The sequence below is a fragment of the Natator depressus genome, chromosome 11, assembly GCF_965152275.1.
Source record: "Natator depressus isolate rNatDep1 chromosome 11, rNatDep2.hap1, whole genome shotgun sequence".
Lineage (NCBI taxonomy): Eukaryota > Metazoa > Chordata > Testudines > Cheloniidae > Natator > Natator depressus.
In genome coordinates, this window is record NC_134244.1 from 62,262,935 (window position 1) to 62,284,202 (window position 21,268).

A 21,268-nucleotide genomic window follows, 5' to 3' on the forward strand; every position below is an offset into this window, starting at 1 on the left:
AGTGCATTAATTTTCCCCCAAGTCGAGTTCTTTTTCTAGTTCTTAAAGCCATGAACAGCCTCTGGTTGTCCTTAGAAGTTTCATTTTTGGGGGCTAGATTCTCAGCTGGTGTCAATCGGTGTAGCACCTTAACTTCACCTATAAGTGATCTAGTTTAGGTACATTATTTTTGGAATTATGTCTGCTCTCATGATTTGTGCAAATCCATGTCTCTGTACTCTGTTCACTAAGTCTTCTGTGTACTCTTGCAGAACATTGATAGCAGGTTGAGTGATCTGTAATTCCACTGTCTGAAGGGAAACTGAATCACGTCCATTTCTTATTCATTAAAGTACATTTGTACTTCAGAGTAATTGATTCCTCATTTGTGTCATCAACTAGAAACATACATCTCAATTTGATGGAAATAATGTATCAAATAATAACATATCGCAGAGCAAGAATGGGCTGACAAAGAGCGAAATTCGCAAAAGTCAGCACTGGTGAAAAGCCAAGTCAGAAAACTTTAGTTCATCCTCTCATTCAACAAAGTATCTGCTTCCCGTACAGTGAGTCCTTGTCACAGTCTGGGGTGCAGCCCAGACCAGCAAGGGGGTTGTGTCACTGCCTTCCCTGTAACCATGGGTGCCTCACAATGCATCTCTGTTGTAGTTCCCAACCTGGACTGCTCACAGTTAGCCTACCAGCATGCAGGCTGCACCCTGAGTATGTGTGTGCTAGACAATCCTGATTCAGCAGCTCTGATCCCGCCAGCCTGTCTACAGCTCCATTCTGGCTTCCACCACCCTTGGATACTACTTGCAGGGTAACCCCAACATACTCCCAGTCCCGGATTTTCCCCCAAAATGGGTGTTCTGCACTGTCCAGCCCTTTTCTGGAAAGTTCAGATATTAAGGTTCCTTGCTCCTGTAAAGAGTTGATATTCAATAGTTTACTTCAACTGGACTTACCAAACAGTTCAGTTTAAATAAAGTACTGGATTGATTTGGATTAAAAATAAAACAAGTTTATTAAGTATTAACAAAGAAGTTAGGATTTTAAGTGAATGCAAGCATAAGAGAGAGAGAGTTAGAAATGGTTACCTGTGAAAATGCATCTAAAAGTCAAACTTTATTCTAGCAAGTTTTTTCTCAATGCTTTGTTCAAGATGGCCTTTCTTATCCACAGTCTTCCAGCAAGATGGAGGCTGACAGTTTCCTTGGTTAAGATCTCTCCCAGAGGCCCAAAGGTGCTGGTGTCTTAGTCTTCTTAGGAGAAAGAGAGAGAACTTGAGGTTCTCTGCCCTTTCTTTGGTGGATTCTTCTGAGGGTTACCCTTCAAAGCAGGGGTGGGCAAATTTTTTTGGCATCTGGGTATGGAAATTGTATGGTGGACCATGAATGCTCACAAAAGTTGGGTTGGGGTGCGGGAGGGGGTCAGGGCTCTGGCTGGGGGTGCAGGCTCTGGGGTGGGGCTGGGGATGAGGGATTTGGAGTATAGGAAGGTGCTCCAGGCTGGCCCTGGAGGTTCAGAGGGCAGGAGGGGGATCAGGGCTGAGGCAGGAGGTTGGGGCAAGGGGTGGGGGATGAGGGCTCTGGCTGAGGGTGCAGGCTCTGGAGTGGGTCTGGGGATGAGGGGTTTGGGGTGCAGAAGGGTGCTCCAGGCTGGGCTCAAGGGGTTCGGAGGGCAGGGGGGATCAGGGCAGGGGGTTGGGGCATGGGTGGGGCTCAGGGAAGCAGCGATATGTCCCCCCTCCAGCTCCTACGTGGAGGCATAGCCAAGTAGCTCTGCACGCTGCCCCGTCTGCAGGCACTGCCCTGCAGCTCCCATTGGCTGCAGTTCCCAGCCAGTGGGAGCTGTGGGGGCAGCACTTGGGGCAGGGGCAGTGCGCGGAGCCCCCTGGCTGCCCCTAAACATAGGAGCCAGAGTGGGTACATGCTGCTGCTTCTGGAAGCTGCGGAGCAGCCCCAGACCCTGCTCCCCAGCTGGAGTGCAGGAGCAGGGCAAGCCCCAGACCCTGCTCCCCAGAAGGAGCTCGAGGGCCGAATTAAATCAGCTGGTGGGTTGGATGTGGCCCACGGGCTGCAGTTTGCCCACCCCTGCTTCAAAGTAAAGTTTATTCAAGCAGTAAAGAAGGCAACATGGAGTCTGGTGATGAAGGAGGCTCCATGCTCTTTTTTTCCCCCTCTCTTTGTCTTTGATGAAATCCAACTTGTTCTGTTTCTAGTCATCTCTTCCCCCTGCTGTCTCGAGGACCCTATTTACTACTTATATGTACACTGAGGGGTAAACATACATGCCTTTATTTAGGATATGCCTGTTTAACAACTTTTGCCTAGACAGGCCTGTCTGGTTGTGAGCATGTGTTAATATCATATAGAGTGAATTTGTAACTTCACATATAATACTCTCATACATTTCACCGTATTATTGACCAGCAAGTTACTTATTATTTTCAGATGAAATCTCACACGGCATATTTCATACAAAGATTACAATAGTATGTAGAGTGTGAACACAGGGATGCTTTTGGTCACAGTTACGCACAAAAATATCCGGTCTGGTGATAACACCACAATTAATAGTCCAAACATGACTGCCTAGCCTACTCACCATTGTCTCAATCTTCAGCATTGCTATTGCATAACAAAACTGTCATGGGCGCGATTCTCTTCTGTTACCTCAATTTCATGTCAATATAACTCCACTGAAATCAGGGGAGTTATATTGGTGTAAAACAGATGTAACCATGGAGAATCAGGCCCAAGGCCAGGACATTAAAGAACAGTATATAATGCAAGTGGCTTTTCTTCTAAGTGCGAGTTCAGTCCTTTCCTTCCAGATCTCTCTCTGTACCAGAAGGAGAGAAAGTGGAATGTGGCACCTCTTACAGATGAATCAGAAGTGATTATATTCTTCTTCTTTTGTCCACTATCTTACTCCCCTCCAAAGCATCCAAGGCTGAAAGCTTGCACTGCTGAAGTCAATAGAAGCTTTGCCATTGGCTTCAATGGGCACAGGATCTGGTGGTCAGCTAGCAATAACCTAAATAACCATCTAAACTCTTATAAGCATTCCAATATCTCTCAGTACCATACAAACCTTCCATATATAAACACCATCCTTAAGTATTTTCAGTGCTGCGTTGGAAATGTTTTCATAATTTGTTTTCAGCTGACTCTGTGACTATGCTGTGCTAGCAACAAAATAAGTTTTTCTTTTCTGATGTTGTAAGACCTTCAAGTAATATTAAGCTCTTTAACAGTTCCATACATATATAGATATAGTAAGGGAAGGGGCTTCTAAAGCAATACAATGCCTCTAATTGTTCATAGCTCTTCCTTCTCACCAATTTAGTTGCTAATTTAATAAAATGCAAATACCCGACTGTCAGATGTTGGAGACAATGGACAACTTGGAGACAACTAAAGACTTACTCCTTCTATTCAGTGCTTCTTGAACTATGATACAATGTCAGACAACTTATCAATGAGACTGGTTAGCTAAAGCCATCTCCATGTGTGCACGTAGGGGGGAAAAATCCTCTGTTTCCTGAAACACAAGCAATTATCAGGTACTATAGTAATGAGAAGATAGTATGGGCCAGATCATTAACTGTATATGTTAGCATAGCCTCACTGAAGTCAACAGAACTATATTGATATGTATTGGCCAAGATCTGGCCCTATATTTTCTTCAGGTTAGGAATAGGCTAGGAATACATGGTTCTAATATAAAGGAAAATTCCTTCTCTAACACCACAGAAGACTCTGATAAAGACCCCAAAGACAGAAGTCCATTATGTTAGATTATTACAGTTCAATATCTGACCAACTTTAGAGATGACACATGGCTGTAATTACCTGGGCAATAGTGCAATGAAGTAGTAAGGCTAATACCGGCGTTCCATTACTTCCAAGCTGGCAAAGTCACCTGGCTGATGAGGTCAGAGAAGGACCTGCAAACATGCTCAGCTGTGGAGACCAACTCCTGCTTTATAGCAGACTGCTGAGCTGGAAAGAAAAGAGATTCTTTCACAGCACCTGAATGCAGTAAACTCCCTGTACAACTCTTTATATGACTCCAATTCAAGGTAGCTCTGTAGAAACAAACATTTTATCTGCTGGCTTTCATTATTACATCCTTATTAATGAAAAAGAGGCATTCTAGGAGCTGAACAAAGCTATGCTGTAATAAGACAGTGGATTATAAGGGGATTTTATGTGACTGGGAGACTGGCTGTGGGGTCAACCAATTACACAGTCATAGAAATTGGAGATAGAAAAGACCACCAATGCAAGTTTGTTCCATATTGACTGCTGAGAGTGACTTCCTCTACAGTAAAAAGAAAAGGAGTACTTGTGGCACCTTAGAGACTAACAAATTTATTTGAGCATAAGCTTTTGTGAGCTACAGCTCACTTCAGCGGATGCAAATAAATTTGTTAGTCTCTAAGGTGCCACAAGTACTCCTTTTCTTTTTGCGAATACAGACTAACATGGCTGCTACTCTGAAACCTGTTCCTCTACAGTACTAGGTCTTCTCCAGTTTTAAATGACTCAAGCATTGAGGATTAAATGCTGATCTTGCATGAGTGCAAATCTGGAGTAATTCTAGAGTGATTGCAAGCTGAGAGAGGAAGGCTAGTGTTGTGGTGACAGCACTGTAGTGGCAATTAGGAGATATGGGTTCAATGCTTGGGTCTGCCACATGTCTAATATGCTATTTATAAACTATGAAGAGAGTTGTCAGATTATATCTCTACTCATGTTGAGTTGGTCTTTGCTCTGTGACTTATATGCATAGACACTGACTTCCCCTTTGCCCAGTGGGTGCTTGACCTCCTGACCCCACCCCTGCACTGCCCTCGCCCAAGTCCCCTGCCCTGCCTTTTCTCTGCCTCCTCCTCTCAGCGTGCTGCATCCCTGCTCCTTCCCCTCCCTCCCGGAAAGTCCTAAGCACTGCCAAACAGCTGTTAGATGGCAGGAGGGCGGGAAGCGCTGGGAGGGAGGGTGAGGAGTGGGGACTTGGCGCGCTTGCGGGGGGGCGGGGAGAGTGGGGAAGAAAGCGAGGAGGGGGGAGCTTGGTTGCCAGTGGGTGTGGAGCACCTGCTAATTTTTCCCCTTGAACTTGTCTGGACAATTTCAGCCAAAATGGCCCAGCCATTTCTCAGAACAAGGAGAGGGAAAATATTGTTTTGACCATGTTAGAGTATTTTAAAGAAAAGGTCACCAGAATTTTTTAACACCCCCATGTTTTGAAGCAGGGAGTAGAAATTCATCAGGCAGTGACCTTTGTGGCAGGGATGTGCCTCCTTCTACCCCTTGGAAAATCTGCCCAAATTTGACCATCCTATAAGGCTTTGAAGAATTGCAGGTTGCACATGCTCAGTAGAGATGTGTTTAGAGCTTAAAAGCTAAAATCTCCAAAGAATCCATCCTCAATGAGCATGCTCCATCCCCTCACAGCTTCTACACGGGCCAGGACTGCACATGTGCTAACCCCACATAGCAACTGTGAGCATGCTCCTCCTCCATAAGGCTACAAGGGCAAAGTCAAACTTTCCCTATAATGGCTGCTCTGGTCCAGGACGGAGTTGGCACTAGAACTTGAGAGCAGTGAGCTTGTCTCTCCTGTGCTGTCAGTGACCCGCTACTGGCAGTCAGCTAGCACAGAGGAAAAGCTGTCTCATTTGAATACAGCGGTAACAAAAACTGGACTGTGGAGCAGGGAAGAGTAGATTGGGACAAGGTGTCTGGTGAGACTGGAAGTGGAGCAGGGGGAAAAGAAACTGTGACTGGAACCTGGGCTGAGGAGTGGAACCTGGGACTGGCTAGGCAAAGAGGTGGGACTGGAAGTCAAGGAGGGGAATGGAGGCTAGAACTGGTTGGTCCCTCCCGCCTTGAAAATCCATCCAGCATAACACAGGTGACCTATGAATCTAGCCACTTCCTGTCAGTGAGAGACATACAAAAACTGGCTACCTACCTTTCATAACTGTTGCTCTTCAAGATGTGTTGCTCATGTCCATTCCAAGCGGGTGTGTGCGCGCCACATGCACAATTGTTGGAAGGTTTTTCGCCTAGTGGTACCCTTCAGGTTGGCTGTGGAGCCTCCTGGAATGGAACCCTTATGGTGGTGAAATAGGTCCCTGCTGACCTGCCGCCTCTTCAGTTTCTTCTTGCCGGATACTCTGAAAGAGGGGAGGTGGATGGGTCTTGGAATGGACGTGAGCAACACATCTTGAAGAACAACAGTTATGAACGGTAGGTAACCATTTTTTCTTCTTTGAGTGATTGCTCATGTCAATTCCAAGTAGGTGACTCCCAAGCAGTCCCCTGGAGGAGGGGTCGGAGTTCACTGAGTTGCCGACTGTAGCATGTCTCTACCAAATGCGGCATCGTCTCTCGCCTGCTGAGTGATGGCATAGTGCGACGTAAAAGTGTGAATAGACTACCACGTCACTGCCCTGCCGATGTCATGAATGGGGACCTGTGCCAGGAATGCTGCAGATGAAGCCTGTGCTCTTGTGGAGTGCGCTGTCAATGCTGGGGCTGGAATCTTTGCTAAGTCATAGCATGTACTGATGCAGGCTGTGATCCAAGAAGAGATTCTCTGAGACGAAATAGGGAGACCTTTCATTCTTTCTGCAATAGCAATGAAGAGCTCCATCAACTTCCTAAATGGCTTTGTTCACTCGATGTAAAAGGCTAATGCCCGTCTGACGAGCAGGGAATGGAGCATGCATTCCCTGTCGTTGGCGTGCAGCTTAGGATAGAACACTGGCAGAAAGATTTGCGGGAAATTGTGAATCTACCTTCAGGAGGGAACCTGGGTGCGGCCACAATCGTACCTTGTCCTTATAAAACACAGTATAAGGGGGCTCGGACATCAAAACCTTGAGCTCAGACACCCTTCTGGCTGATGTTATAGCCACGAGGAACACCACTTTCCAAGACAGGTGGAACAGCAAACTCGTTGCTAGGGGCTCAAAGGGAGGGTTAAACTCCCGTGGAGGGATTGGTTGTTTTACTTGGGGGTTCAGTTTGTCCAGCCCCTTGAGGAAACGGCCAACCCCAGGGTTAGCAAACACTGAGCATGCTGTTGAGCCGGGATGGAAAGCTGAAACTGCTGCCAGGTGCACCTTTATTGATGAAACTGACAACCTCTGTTGCTTCAGGTGAAGCAAGTAGTCCAGGAAAAAGGGAATCAAGGACTGCAATGGAGGAGTACCTTTATGGAGAGACCAAATGGAAAATCTCTTACACTTTGCCAGATAAGTGGCACGAGTGGAAGGCTTCCTGCTGTTGAGGAGAACCTCCCTAACCGAGTCTGAGTAGGTAAGCTCTAGTGGATTCAGTCATGGAGTTTCCATGCTGTGAGATGGAGAGACTCTAGGTTAGGGTGTTGGAAGCAGCTGTGGTCCTGGGTGATCAAGTCTGGAACCAAGGGCAAAGTAATGGGCGTACCCACTGACAGGCCCAGCAGCATGGTGAACCAGTGCTGATGTGGCCACGCTGGTGCTATTAAAATCAACTACGCTTTCTCTCACTGGACCTTGAGGAGGACCGTGTGGATGAGTGGGAAGGGCGGGAATGCATTCAGCAGGTGCCCTTTTCAGGACAGGAAGAAGGCATCCGTGAGCAAGCCCAGGCTTTGGTTCAGGAAGGAGCAGAACTGTTGATGCTTCCTGTTGCACTATGTCGCAAACACGTCTGTCTGGGAAGATCCCCACTTTTGGAAGGTGTTGATGGTGACATCCAGGTGCAGAGACCACTCGTGGCTGTGAAACAACCTGCTGAGGTGATCGGCCAGTTCATTCTGTGAACCGGTAAGGTATGAGGCCTCCAATTGTATCAAGTGGGGGATGCAGAAGTCCCACAGCTTGAGGGCTTCCTGGCACAGGGAGAGGAGCTAGCACCACCCTGTCAGTTTATACAAAACACTGCTGTGGTATTGTCTGTCAGTACGGATACACATCTTCCCTGTAGATGGGTTTGAAATGTCTGGCAAGCGAGGCGAACCGACCGCAGCTCCCTGATGTTGATGTGCAGCAAAAGTTCTGCCTGGTACCAAGAGGCCCTGTGTCTTGAGTTCACTCAGGTGCACCCCCCCATCCCATCGCTGACGCATCTGTGACTAGAGACAGCAACGGCTGAGGTATGGAGAAGAGCACTCCCACACATACTGCTTGCAGGTCGAGCCACCGTCGGAGGGATTCAAGAACCTGAGAAGTAAGAGTGACCAGTCTGTCTATGTGATCTCTGTTAGGCCCGTAAACTTGGGCTAACCATTTCTGAAGAGGGAGTAGCAACAATCTGGCATGCTGTACCACATACGTGCAGGCAGCCATATGCCGGAGCAACTTCAGACAAGTTTGCGCCATCTTGAGATCCTCTATGATAGCGTTCATGGCGAGGAAATGAGCTTCCTGGAGAAAAGCCCTGGCCTGGGTGGAGTCCAGGAGGGCCCTGATGAACTCTATCCTCTGTGTAGGAGTTATAGTTGACTTTTTTCCACATTTAGAATGAGACTGAGCCTGAGGAATGTCATGTGCACCAGGCTCACATGGTCCTCCACTTGGGCCCATGAATGACCCTTGATCAACCAGTTGTCCAGATACAGGAAAACTTGCACCTGCCGCTTTCGCAGGAAGGCTGCCACAACCGCCATGCACTTCGTGAACACCCAAGCAGCTGCCAAGAAGACGAAGGGGAGGACCGTGAACTGACGGTGGGTGTTGTCAACAACAAATTGAAGGAAACGTCTGTGGGATGAGACTATGGACACATGGAAGTACGTATCCTTCACGTTGAGGGCGGCGCACCAGTCCGCCACATCCAGAGAGGGAATGATGGAAGCCAAGGAGACCATGCAGAACTTCAGCTTCTTCATGAATCTGTTGAGGTTTCAAGGGCTAGAATAGGCCAGAGCCCACCATTGACCATGGGGACTAGGAAGTAACGGGAATAGAATCCCCTTCTCCTGAACTCCATAGGTACCTCTTCTACTGCTCTGAGTTGCAGGAGCATTTGCACCTCTTGCACTAGAAGTTGCTCGTGAGAAGGGTCCCTGAAGAGGGATGGGGAAAGTGGGTGGATAGGTACAGAATTGGAGAGAATATCCCAATTCTACCGTGCTCAAGACTCAGCGATCTGATGTTGTTTGAGCCCAAGCATGGTAGAAATAGGATAGATGGTTCACAAAGGAAGGAGAAGGATCCGGGATATGGACTGGTGCGCCGGCCCCGGGCACATCTTCAAAAGTTTTTCTTGGGAGTCGGCGACTGTCTCACCGAGCCTTGGCCCTGAGTAGAAGAGGGCTGCAGAGGCCTTCTCCTATTACTCCTACCCTGTCTCCTGTTTATAGTCTTGCCTCAGCTGAGAGGGGTTGAAGCGAGGCAGGGGCTGAGGCTTAAAATGCTTTCTTTGCGCGGCCACATATGAAGCCCCAAGGACTTTAAGGTCACTCTAGAGTCCTTGAGATTATGGAGCCTAGAGTCCGTCTGCTCAGTGAAGAGACCCACACCATCAAAGGGCAGGTCCTGTATAGTCTGTTGGACCTCTGTGGAGAGGCCCGAGACTTGTAGTCACAAGCTGTGCCGCATGACAATGGCTGTAGACATTGTACGGGTGGTCGAGTCCGCTGAGTCTAATGCAGCCTGCAAGGAAGTCCTTGCAATGGTCTTGCCTTCCTCCAGGGCAGCCTCAGAGTCACAGCGGGAGTCAGATGGAAGTAGCTCTCCCTGGACAGGGAATTCCAGGAGTTAAAAGGGTAGCAGCTAAGAACCGCCTGCTGACTGACAATTTGAAGCAGGAGTCCCCCAGTGGAATAGACCTTATGGCCGAAGAGGTCTAGCTTGTTTGCCTCTTTAGACTTTAGAGTGGGGCCCTGGTGACCCTGCCTTTCCTTGGCGTTGGCTGCATCCACGACCAGCATATCCAGCTGAGGGAGGGTGAAAAGGTATTCATACCCATTAGAGGGTACAAAGTACTTCCTTTTCACCTCTTTAGCCGTGGGAGGAATGGAAGCAGGAATGTGCCAGAGGGTCTTGGTAGTATTGTGGATGGTCTAGATCAATGGCAAGGCCACCCTGGAAAGGTCTTCTGGCCTCAGAATGTTCATCATAGGGTCCATTTCTTCTGACACCTCCTCCGCTTTCAGGCCCAGATCTTGGGCTACTCTTCTGAGCAGCTCCTGATGGGCTCTATTGTCCAAAGCCGGTAAGGAGGCAGACCATCCAGGTACTGCCTCATCCGGGGAGGAGAATGAAGAAGCCCTCATAGGCATGGGATTCTCCTGACCTTCCAACTCATAGAGGTCCTCCCGTGCAGGTGCTTCCTGCACAGTGCAGATGTGTTGCTAGATGCAAACTTGGTGCCGGGTTCGGTGCTGTCCTGGGTACTGGGCTCCGAATCCCTTGGAGGTTCTCTCACCATTGAGGCAGACAGAGGTCCCCCATCTGTCCGAGGTGACCGAAAGGGACGTGAAGCTTGGCCCCTGGGCTTGATGATACGCCCAGGGAGTCCAGAATGGCCAATGAGCGGGTGCCTGCCACTGTGGTGGCCAGGACATCATCGGAAGTTGTTGCATCTCGTTATATCTGGAGCAACGAGACTGGTGCTGGCTGCATCTGGAGACGTATAATTCTGGTTCTAACTCGGAGGACGAGTCTGATCTCGGGCTCCATGGCGGTGCCGTGTGGGCTGGTGCCAGTGTTCAGTGCTGAGGCGAGGACGACCGGTGCTGCAGCATGGCTGGTTTGCTTTGGACAGTCCAGCCCCCCTGTGCAGTGTTGGTGCTGCTGGCTTTGCCGGTGCTGGGGACTGCTGGGTTGCCATCTCTGTGAAGTTCCTGGCAGCCTCGAACGTGTCAGGAGTGGACAGCATGTCAAACTCCCCAATTTGGCTTTCTCATCCTGGGGGGGTCCAACAGAATCGGAGTCAACAGTTCTGCCTGGATGGTCAGAGTCAACAATACCGGCTGTCCCTGAGCAGGAGTTGAGTGTCCCGATGTGGGACGCACTCCACGGGCACCATCATGCTCCACTGCTCGGACAGTCAGCAGGTGCCCCCTTTCAGCTCTTCTCAGTTTCTTATGCGGCACCGGTGAGTGAAATTGGTGCCGAGAAGTCGACAAACTTGTCTTCAGTGCCAGAGAGTGGTGGTGCTGCAGGTCTATGGGCCCCAAATCCTTCACTGCCACCGCAGCCTCCCTTACTGAGGCCGGTGCGCTCCGCATCGAAGTGCTGGGCTTGGATCCTGACGCGGTCTGAGCCAGCTGGGGATGGAGAGCTGACTCCATAAGGACAAGCTTAAGTCTAAAGTCTCTCTCCTTTAGTCCTTGGGCGGAAACTCCTGCAGATTTTGCACTTGTCAGTTTTGTGGGTTTCCACCAAGCACTTTAAGCAGGAGTCATGAGGGTCTCCCCTGGGCATAGGCTTCTGGCAAAACTCACAAGTTTTGAAGACCAAAGCATACCCCAGTCCCTGGAGGGTAGTAGGATAACGGGGAGGGGGTATCCCCCAACAGAAACTTATCTACGAACTAATTAACTAAAATACTAGAAAGAACTAAGTAGAACTATATACAACACAAGAATAACTGTTCACTAGGAGAACTTGCCCAAGGCAAGAGAACAAAGTAGCTTCAAAGACCGTCACTGGTGGTAAGAAGTAACTGAAGAGGCAGCAGGTCGGCAGGGACCTATATTCACTGCCATAAGGGCGCCACTCCAGGGGGCTCCACAGCCGACCCGACAGGTACCACTAGGGGAAAAAGCTTTAGACAATTGTGCACGCAGCGTGCACACACCTACTTGGAATTGTAATGAGTAATCACTTGAAGAACTACAGGTTCCTCAGAATGCCATGTCACTCTCCTCCTTAGTAATTTACAGTGCCAGGAAGCACATCTAACACAAATATCCTGAGACCTATTGTCTCCCATGCATTTCAGATTTCCATATAAAAGCTTTCTGCTAATGTCAAGGGATGCAGTGAGGTTTAGTTACTGCACATCTAGAAGTAAAAGACACTTATGTAACACAAATTATCTAGTTGTTAATATACTGTCTCACCAAATTATATTCAAATTGATGAAAAACAGCAGGTGCCATCATTACATACTCTGCGACTTCTGTGAAGAGGGGATACGAAGGACACATCCCCGATGTTTAAAGAATGGATGTGAACTCTGTGGGCATCCTTTTTAGAGTGAATTTCTTTCGCTGGTTCAAAATTAAATGAGATCTCAAATTTGTAGAGAAGGGTGCAAATAAGTGCAGCACCTGACTGACTCAAAGTGTAAATATAAAGGCACCTCATGCTAGACTCAATGGACTAAATTCTCTGTTGGTATCAAAGGGTGACACTTTAAGTCAGTGATGCTTCACTCATTTACACCAGAATAGAGTTTGGTCCATCAGGTCTGATTCTCCATTCACTCACATATGTGTCCGGCGTAGCGCCAATGAAGTCTATAGAGCTATGCTGGATTAAATTGGATGTAGGTCAGAAGACAATCAGGCCTACTATCTGTGACTTTAGAACTCTTACCTGGTTGCAGTTGGAGAGATAAAGCATCCTTCAGCTTCAGCACTAGCTGCTGCAGTTCCTTCTCTTCATTCACCTCCTTCTCATTAAATGGCAATTCTGCTGCAGTGGGACTAGAAGCTGTGGTCATAATTCCCTGGGGAAGGTTCCTGGTCCTTTCAGGTTGTGATATCCCCTCCTGATCTGTCTGAGGAATTCCCTTCTCTTTTGATTTTTCATGCTGTCTCATTAGGGGATTGCCATTCTGCAGGAATATTGACCCCAAAGTGGTACCTGATGATCTCAGGTTCATTGCAGCTGGATCAGTCTGAGTCTGTAGTAGCTGCCTTTTTTCTGCAGAGGAGGAGGGATCCAGGGATTTCAACTCAGTGAAGCTAGTAGGGATGGGTTTTGCCAGAGCTGAATCTGATCCATTGTGAAGCTTTCTTTCCTTCCAGGGGTCCTCACTTTTTGGCATCATATTTTGACACAGTACAAATGAAGGATGGTTTGGTGGTTGTAACATTGCCTGAAATGAACACAACACAGGAAACCTCTTGCTTAGAAAGCTTGATACAAAGCCAATGGAAACCTGTTAAAGAGGTAGGATGGTTTTGTAGTTAAAGAACTGAAATGAGACTCAAGAGACCTAGTTTCAGTTCCTTCCCATCCCTACCACAGACATCCTGTATGACCTTGGGCAAATCAGTGAATCTCCATGACTCAGTTTCTCCACCTGTAAAAAGAGGATAGTAATGCTTCCCTTGTCGGTCTTGATTAATCAGGTTGTAGCTTTTCAGGACAGGGACTTTCTCTTCATATGTTTGCACAGCACTTAGCCCAATGGAGTCCTGATCATGGCTGGGGACTTTAGACACTACTGCAATATAACAACAAATCAACAGGAGTTATTCCATTGACTTCAGTCGATTTTGGATCAGGCCCATAAAAGTTTGGTGTCTATCACGAAACACCATCTCTGCCTTTTTCTTCTTCTAGTGACTCCTGCCTGATTTTCAGTGTCTTGGGTCTAATTTTATTGTACATAGGTTTCCTTCCACAATTTTCTGTGTCTCGATTTATTGCAACTTCAGTCTCAAGATATTGTATCTTATTGTGCCAGTAAAAAGGGGACATCACAGTAGCCCAAGATTTAATTTGCTGGAAAATTATTCTAAAAGAATTTAACTAAGAATATAGGCACAGTATATATACACGCACACCCACACCCATGCAATGTGTGTGTGTGTGTGTGTGTGTGTGTACATATGACTCATGCAAACAAATTGCATGTATATCCAGCTGTATGTATTTGCATAGCATATGGACTAATATTTTAGAGTGAGAACATCATTTGAACTTTAGAAACCAAGGGTTACTTTAAATGAATCAGAATTAAAATATTCCAAAAGAAAAAGGCAAAATAAGATATTGATCCGCAGCAAGGAAAGACTTTCCTTTAATTATCTAATTCTTATCACCTGACAAGATAAGATTGTTCTTTAGACTGCACTGTCTAGTGATGTATCCAGTCTTGCTTAAGATGCATTGAGCAATTCTCTTTGGAGCCTTTTTTATGGTTGGAATTTGCACAGAAAGGGTGTTTTCACTCTCACTCAGCTATTTATTATTAATTATTACTCTTTATTTATTCATACTGTGGTAGTGCCTACGAGCCCCATTGTGCTAGGTGCTGTTCATACAGAACAAAAAGAGCCCCTGCTTTCTATCCATCTATCGATAAGAGACAACAGGGGGAGCACAAAGTAACAATGAGATAATGCTGGTGCGCAGTGGTCAGAACATGTCAAAGCCAAATTGTTGTCAAGATTCTTGGTACGCTGTTCTCTGTACCTTTATTTCCTGCCTCATTTGCTGCAGCTCCATCTGCACACTCTCATAGTTTGCTATCAGGACTTGGAGCTTTGCTTCTAGTCTGCAGCTTTTGTCTTCCTGAGAGTTGTGGAGGAGCAGCACCTTGTCTTTCCAGTTGTTTAACTGCTTTCTCAGGTACCTGCCAGGCAACAGGGGGACAGGGGAGTTACTGGACTAAATTATCTTCCATGCACACTCCTTAATGTACAGCACAAGAGAGGACAAATATTGCAGCTTGGCTGGTGCAAAGGGGCTATAGCGCAGGTATAAGAACCTTCCCACCCAGGGTGCAGGGGTCAGTACTCCAGGAGCTGAGCTGTCTCCACAGCAACCTATACACAGGGACATTCCAGGAAGCCCAGGACATGGGGAGGATGCAGAAGGTGTGGCCAGGATGGTCCTGGGCTCTGGTGATTCAACATTCCTGGAATGGCCCATGGGGCTGTCACAACAGAGACAAGAGAAGGGCTGCCCTCCTCTGTGCCTGGGGTCAAGCCAGCTCCTGCTAGCTCTCAAAGTGGGGAAGTGCAAGCTGTCTGTCCTGGCCCCAGCACAGGGATGAATCTGCCCCATTGTTCCTTGATGATGATCCTTCTTGCTAAGGACCTTCTGTATGGCCTCCACTGATTGCACAGAAAGTTTCTATAGAAGCCACTGTCCTTGGAAAGATGAGGTTATTGCAATCAAAAGTGCTACCCCCCCACATACTAGAGCAAGATAATTAGAGACTATGCACATAATATCTACTCAGGGCAGACAATACATAAATACCACCCATTTCTCTAACCTAGAGGCAGACTCTTACGGAGAAGTGCTGCCCACAGCTTTGTTTTGCCCACTGCTGAGGCGGAGCGAGAGATATAAAAGCTGGTTAGCACTGGAGCAATAAGACAGCTGCTGTATATTGCTCAATTGAAATAGTTATCCCCTCTTCTATTATATCCAAGAGTTCTAGTTTGTTTATTTTCCATTGGATAATGTGTTGGTTCACATAAGCAAGAAGCAATGGTGTTATAAATCAGTCTTTTACTAAATGGTTTCTTCCAGCTCTATTTTTGAAAGAAGAAATACATTAATCAGTACGTACTCAGAAAAATCCACACTAGGGGTAAAGACAGAACTCATCTGCTCACTTTCCTCACGCCAGTAGCCCCACTGACCCCTTCAATGGGATTATACATGTCAGCTGAGCAAGATTTGGCCATAAGGCTTGTAAGAAGTCTGGACATGCAAAGTTAACACTAGTATTTGGATCTGGATTTAGAAAAGGTTTTCCTGTCCTTACGAGAGTGTTTTTTTTTTCAGATTTTTGAAATTTTTTCCCACCCTGAGATGGGATAAAAAGTCAATCTCAAATTTTTTTTGTGAACCAATGGTCTGAAAACCTTTTTTGGATCAGATCAATTGAAACATCTCATTTTGATACCGACCTTTCAAATTTTTTTAAAACTTATTTTAGTACAAATTAAAATTTCTAAGCAAAAAGTCATTTTGAATCAGAAAATGAACAGATCAACATTTCCTGATTGGAAAAATGTTTCATTGGAAAATTCTTGACCAGCTCTACTAGTCCTTTTAATAGTCCCTATATTTCAGCATTTAATGGCTCTGTCCTGTGCGGTTCTGAGCATCTTTAGCTATTTTTTTTTTCCATAGATATTTAGGTCAGAAGGGACCATTATGATCATCTAGTCTGACGTCCTGCACAACGCAGGCCACAGAATTTCACCCACCACTCCTGCAAAAAACCTCACACCTATATCTGTGCTATTGAAGTCCTCAAATCGTAGTTTAAAGACTTCAAGGAGCAGAGAATCCTCCAGCAAGTGCCCCATGCTACAGAGGAAGGCGAAAAACCTCCAGGGCCTCTTCCAATCTGCCCTGGAGGAAAATTCCTTCCCGACCCCAAATATGGCGATCAGCTAAACCCTGAGCATATGGGCAAGATTCATCAGCCAGATACCCAGGAAAGAATTTTCTGTAGTAAGTCGGATCCCACCCCATCTAATATCCCATCACAGGCCATTGGGCCTATTTACCATGAATATTTAATTACCAAAACCATGTTATCCCATCATACCATCTCCTCCATAAACTTATCGAGTTTAATCTTAAAGCCAGATAGATCTTTTGCCCCCACTGCTTCCCTTGGAAGGCTATTCCAAAACTTCACTCCTCTGATGGTTAGAAACCTTCGTCTAATTTCTAGTCTAAATTTCCTGGTGGCCAGTTTATATCCATTTGTTCTTGTGTCCACATTGGTACTGAGCTTAAATAATTCCTCTCCCTCTCCGGTATTTATCCCTCTGATATATTTATAAATAGCAATCATATCTCCCCTCAACCTTCTTTTAGTTAGGCTAAACAAGCCAAGCTCCTTGAGTCTCCTTTCATAAGACAAGTTTTCCATTCCTCGGATCATCCTAGTAGCCTTTCTCTGTACCTGTTCCAGTTTGAATTCATCCTTCTTAAACATGGGAGACCAGAACTGCACACAGTATTCCAGGTGAGGTCTCACCAGTGCCTAGTATAACGGTACTAAAACCTCCTTATCCCTACTGGAAATACCTCTCCTGATGCATCCCAAGACCGCATTAGCTTTTTTCATGGCCATATCACATTGGCAGCTCATAGTCATCCTATGATCAACAAATACTCCAAGGTCCTTCTCCTCCTCTGTTACTTCTAATTGATGCGTCCCTAGCTTATAACTAAAATTCTTGTTATTAATCCCTAAATGCATGACCTTACACTTCTCACTATTAAATTTCATCCTATTACTATTACTCCAGTTTACAAGGTCATCCAGATTCTCCTGTAGGATATCCCTGTCCTTCTCTAAATTGGCAATACCTCCCAGCTTTGTATCATCCGCAAACTTTATTTCTGTGCCCATTCCTGTCAGCAAACGTTCACCTGAGTAACTTAACCTGTGCGAGTATTTCCACTGACTAGGAATGAAGGGGACTGCTCCTGGGAGCAAAGTTACTCATTTTCCTGTTTATGGGATCGGGTCTTGAGCAGGGTTGCCAACTTTGGTTGTATGCGTTCTTGGAGGTTTCACCACACGACACAATCTTTAAAGATTCATCTTTAATTCCTGGAGACTCGGCAAGTATAGTCTTGAGTCAGGACAGAGTATGTTTCCGAAGGAGCAGGCTTCATATGTATCATCTCAGCTACCATTAACTTCAGTGGGAGCTGAAGATGTTCAGCATCTCACAGGACTGGCCCCTATGGGTATATCTACATTGCAATGTAAGCCTGAGCTTGATCTTGAGCTCCAGCCTAACACCCCTTGCATCTACACTGCAATTGCTCTAACCCAGGACTCAGTCCCAGGACCCCGCAGGGCTGCAGGGTCTAAGCAAATGGAGGAGAGGAAGTTGATCAGGAACGGTCAACATGGATTCACCAAGGGCAAGTCATGCCTGACCAAGCTGATTGCCTCTATGATGAGATAACTGGCTTTGTTGATATATCACATCCACCACCTTCTCCATATCTTGCCGTAAGCAAAGCTTTTGGTACAGTCTCCCACTGTGTTCTTTCCAGCAAGTTAAAAAAGTATCGATTGGATGAATGGACTATAAAGTGGATAGAAAGCTGGCTAGATCATCGGGACCAATGGGTAGTGATCAACGGCTCGATATCTAGTTGGTAGCCAGCATCAAGCGGCGTGCCCCAGTGGTCGGTCCTGGGGCCAGTTTTGTTCAACATCTTCATTAATGATCTGGATGATGGAATGGATTGCACCCTCAGCAAGTTTGCATATGACACTAAGATGGGGGGAGAGGTAGATATGCTGGATGGTAGGGATAGGGTCCAGAGTGACTTAGACAAATTGAAGGATTGAGCCAAAAGAAATCTGATGAGGTTCAACAAGGACAAGTGCAGAGTCCTGCACTGAGGAGGGAAGAATCCCATGCACCACTACAGGCTGGGGACCAACAGGCTAAGCAGCAGTTCTGCAGAAAAGGACCTGGGGATTACAGTGGATGAGAAGCTGGATATGAGTCAGCAGTGTGCCCTTGTTGTTGCCAAGAAGGCTAATGGCATATTGGGCTGCATTAGTAGGAGCACTGGCAGCAGATCAAGGGAAGTGATTATTCCCCTCTATTCAGCATTGGTGAGGCCATACATGGAGTATTGCGTCCAGTTTTGGGACCCCTGCTATAGAAAGGATGTGGACAAATTGGAGAGAGTCTAGCAGAGGGCAGCAAAAATGATTATGGGGATGGGGCACATGACTTATGAGGAGACCCTCAGGGAATTCAGCTTATATAGTCTTCAGAAAAGAAGAGTGAGAGGGGATTTGATAGCAGCCTTCAACTTCCTGAAGGGGGGTTCCAAAGAGGATGAAGCTAGGCTGTTCTCAGTGGTGGCAGATGACAGAACAAGGAGCAATGGTCTCAAGTTGCAGTAGGAGAGGTCTAGGTTGGATATTAGGAAACACTATTTCACTAGGAGGGTGGTGAAGCACTGGAATGGGTTACCTAGGGAAGTGGTGGAATCTCAATCCTATTAGAGGTTTTTAAGGCCTGGCTTGACAAAGCCCTGGCTGGGATGATTTAGTTGGTGTTGGTCCTGCTTTGAGCAGGGGGTTGAACTAGATGACCTCTTGAGGTCTCTTCCAACCCTAATCTTCTATGATTCTATGTTGGCCCCTGAATCCACCATGAGGACTGAAGGCAGCCAGCAGCAGGCTCCAAGTGAAGGGCATGAAGTGACTCTCTTAATGAAACCAGTCCCAGAGCAGGCTGTGGATCAGCATCAACAGCGAGTTCTTGGTCCCTACTTGGAAGAGCTGTTTGATCCCCCTGCCCGAGGAACAGCCCACTGCAAAATTTGCAACAAACACGGTGCAGTCTGAAGCGGCCCCAAAGCCCAGTAAGTGTATGATTCAAATTTACAGTTTATTATTACAGTAATGGGAGGGATTTCTGCTCTAAGAAGCAATGTAAAAATAAGTCCCAGCTATCAGCGTGTGGCCAATAATGGTGGATTGTAGCACAGCACCGTGGTGTTTGCCTTCCCTTCCCCCCACTTGTTTAGTTCAAAATGGCAACCTGAAATTTCAAAGATTCATAAACAGCTGTAAAGGTTATTGTAGCTGTTAAGTCACAGATGTTTGCTAGGGTCATTCATGATTTCCCTTCAGCAATAAGAAATATCCCACACTGTAATCATTCCTCCTGGGTCTATACAGCTGCCTGTGAACAGCGAACTGAGCATGTGTGTTTGGGGAAAAGTCTTCTATTTCCAAATCTAGCTCATTTCTGTTAAGCATAATCCATGCAGTCTGCGGGTCCCAAATTCATTTCTCCAAAGTACGAGTGGGGCATCAGTTTTTCCCCAGAACTCAGTTTTTCGCCAGGTGCAGGGTGGAGAAAAGCTGCAGATTTTAGCATATTTGTATGCAACAGTAACAGGGTAAGCCAAAGATGCTGTGTCAGCTCTTAAGGTTTAATTCCTTCATGGATTCTGACCCAATCCTGGCTGCTGATAGCTGCATGCTTTTCCTGAAGCAGGAGCTCCACATAGATAGTCACATTGTGGGGAAGGGCATATTTTCCAGGACCACCCCCCCACCATATAGCTGACTAGTCCACCCCACTCTCAGATATGCTGTTTGGTCACTATATGTTTGAATACTTCAGCTGCATACACCATATGTTTCCCTCCAGCAGCTTGGAATAACATGTCCCTCTGCCAATAGAGCACCACAAGAACACTTATGTCATCTTCCAAAATATGAAAGACCTGAAATGACAGAAAAAGCCTTTTGCAGCAAGGGCATTATACACACCTCTCTTCCTCCCCTGCATGACAACTAGTTACGAAATTTTTATGAAACAGAAAAAAGTTACAATTTTAAACTTACCATTGTCTTCACACTTCTGTAACTGTGACTAACAAGGCTGTGTTCAGAGACAGCATGAGGACTGAAGCCTTCCCATCACAATATGTGTTCACTTTAGAAATGTTACATTTTATGTTCTTGAGATTCCACCATAATTAATTCTGTGCTCCTCCGCTGAGCTACTTTAGACAACAATCCTTTTTCTTGTCCTATTTCAGGACCCTCAACCTCTACTGCCTGCTGTTCTTCAGGAATTCGATCCCTGGCCCAAGGTACCTTCACGAACCATTCCAAAAGGAAGAGTTTCCATGACAAAGTTATGGTTGATGATCTTAAGAGGGCAGACCAGCGGGTCTGGTACCAGAAGAAGAGGGATGAAAGACTGAAACAACAGCATACTGACAGGCAAGAGGAAAGGTTGGGGCTCACCACCCAGGTAGAGAACAGGGTTTCAGCGAGGGGGCTGGCACTTGGAAAGCAGTTCCTGGAACACGAATGGTGGCTTAGTGAGGGAGACAGAGCTCAACAGGGAACTGTTTCAGCGACTCCTGTCCATAATGGCTGCCAGAATACCATCTCCTGTTGCCTCCCCCACACCACAGCACGATCATCCTGCAACATACCTCAGATTCATACAGGATTCAAAAGCAGTGGGACAGGACAACTAAACTCCATGCAGCCTTCCTTCTTCAACTCTTCTCTAATGGAAACATCCACCTCCCTACCCAACTGCCAAGTGAAGGGACAATGTGTAAAGAAGGGAAAGGAGAACATGGGGCGAGAGGAGAGATAGCTCAGGGGGGAAGGATAGCTCAGTGGTTCGAGCATTGGCCTGATAAACCCAGGGTTGTGAGTTCAATCCCTGAGGGGGGGGGAAAAAATTGGGAATTGTGCCTGCTTTGAGCAGGGGGTTGGACCAGATGATCTCCTGAGGTCCCTTCCAACTCTGATATTCTATGACATGTAGTGGCATGGGGATTGTGTCAGGTATTAAGTATTTCCTCTGTGTGTGTGTGTGT

At 46.6% G+C, this 21,268-nt stretch overlaps 1 protein-coding gene across 1 annotated transcript in view; it reads right to left on the bottom strand.

Moving 5' to 3' along the window:
* Nucleotides 1-21,268, bottom strand: part of DYTN (dystrotelin) — a 60,963-nt gene that overhangs the window by 6,752 nt on the left and 32,943 nt on the right. The window contains exons 13-15 of the mRNA XM_074968008.1: nucleotides 14,366-14,525; nucleotides 12,536-13,040; nucleotides 3,843-3,992 (exon numbers count right to left, since the gene is read on the bottom strand). Coding sequence (XP_074824109.1) covers nucleotides 3,889-3,992; nucleotides 12,536-13,040; nucleotides 14,366-14,525 — 769 coding nt within the window. The 3' untranslated portion in view covers nucleotides 3,843-3,888. The remainder of the gene's footprint in view (nucleotides 1-3,842; nucleotides 3,993-12,535; nucleotides 13,041-14,365; nucleotides 14,526-21,268) is intronic.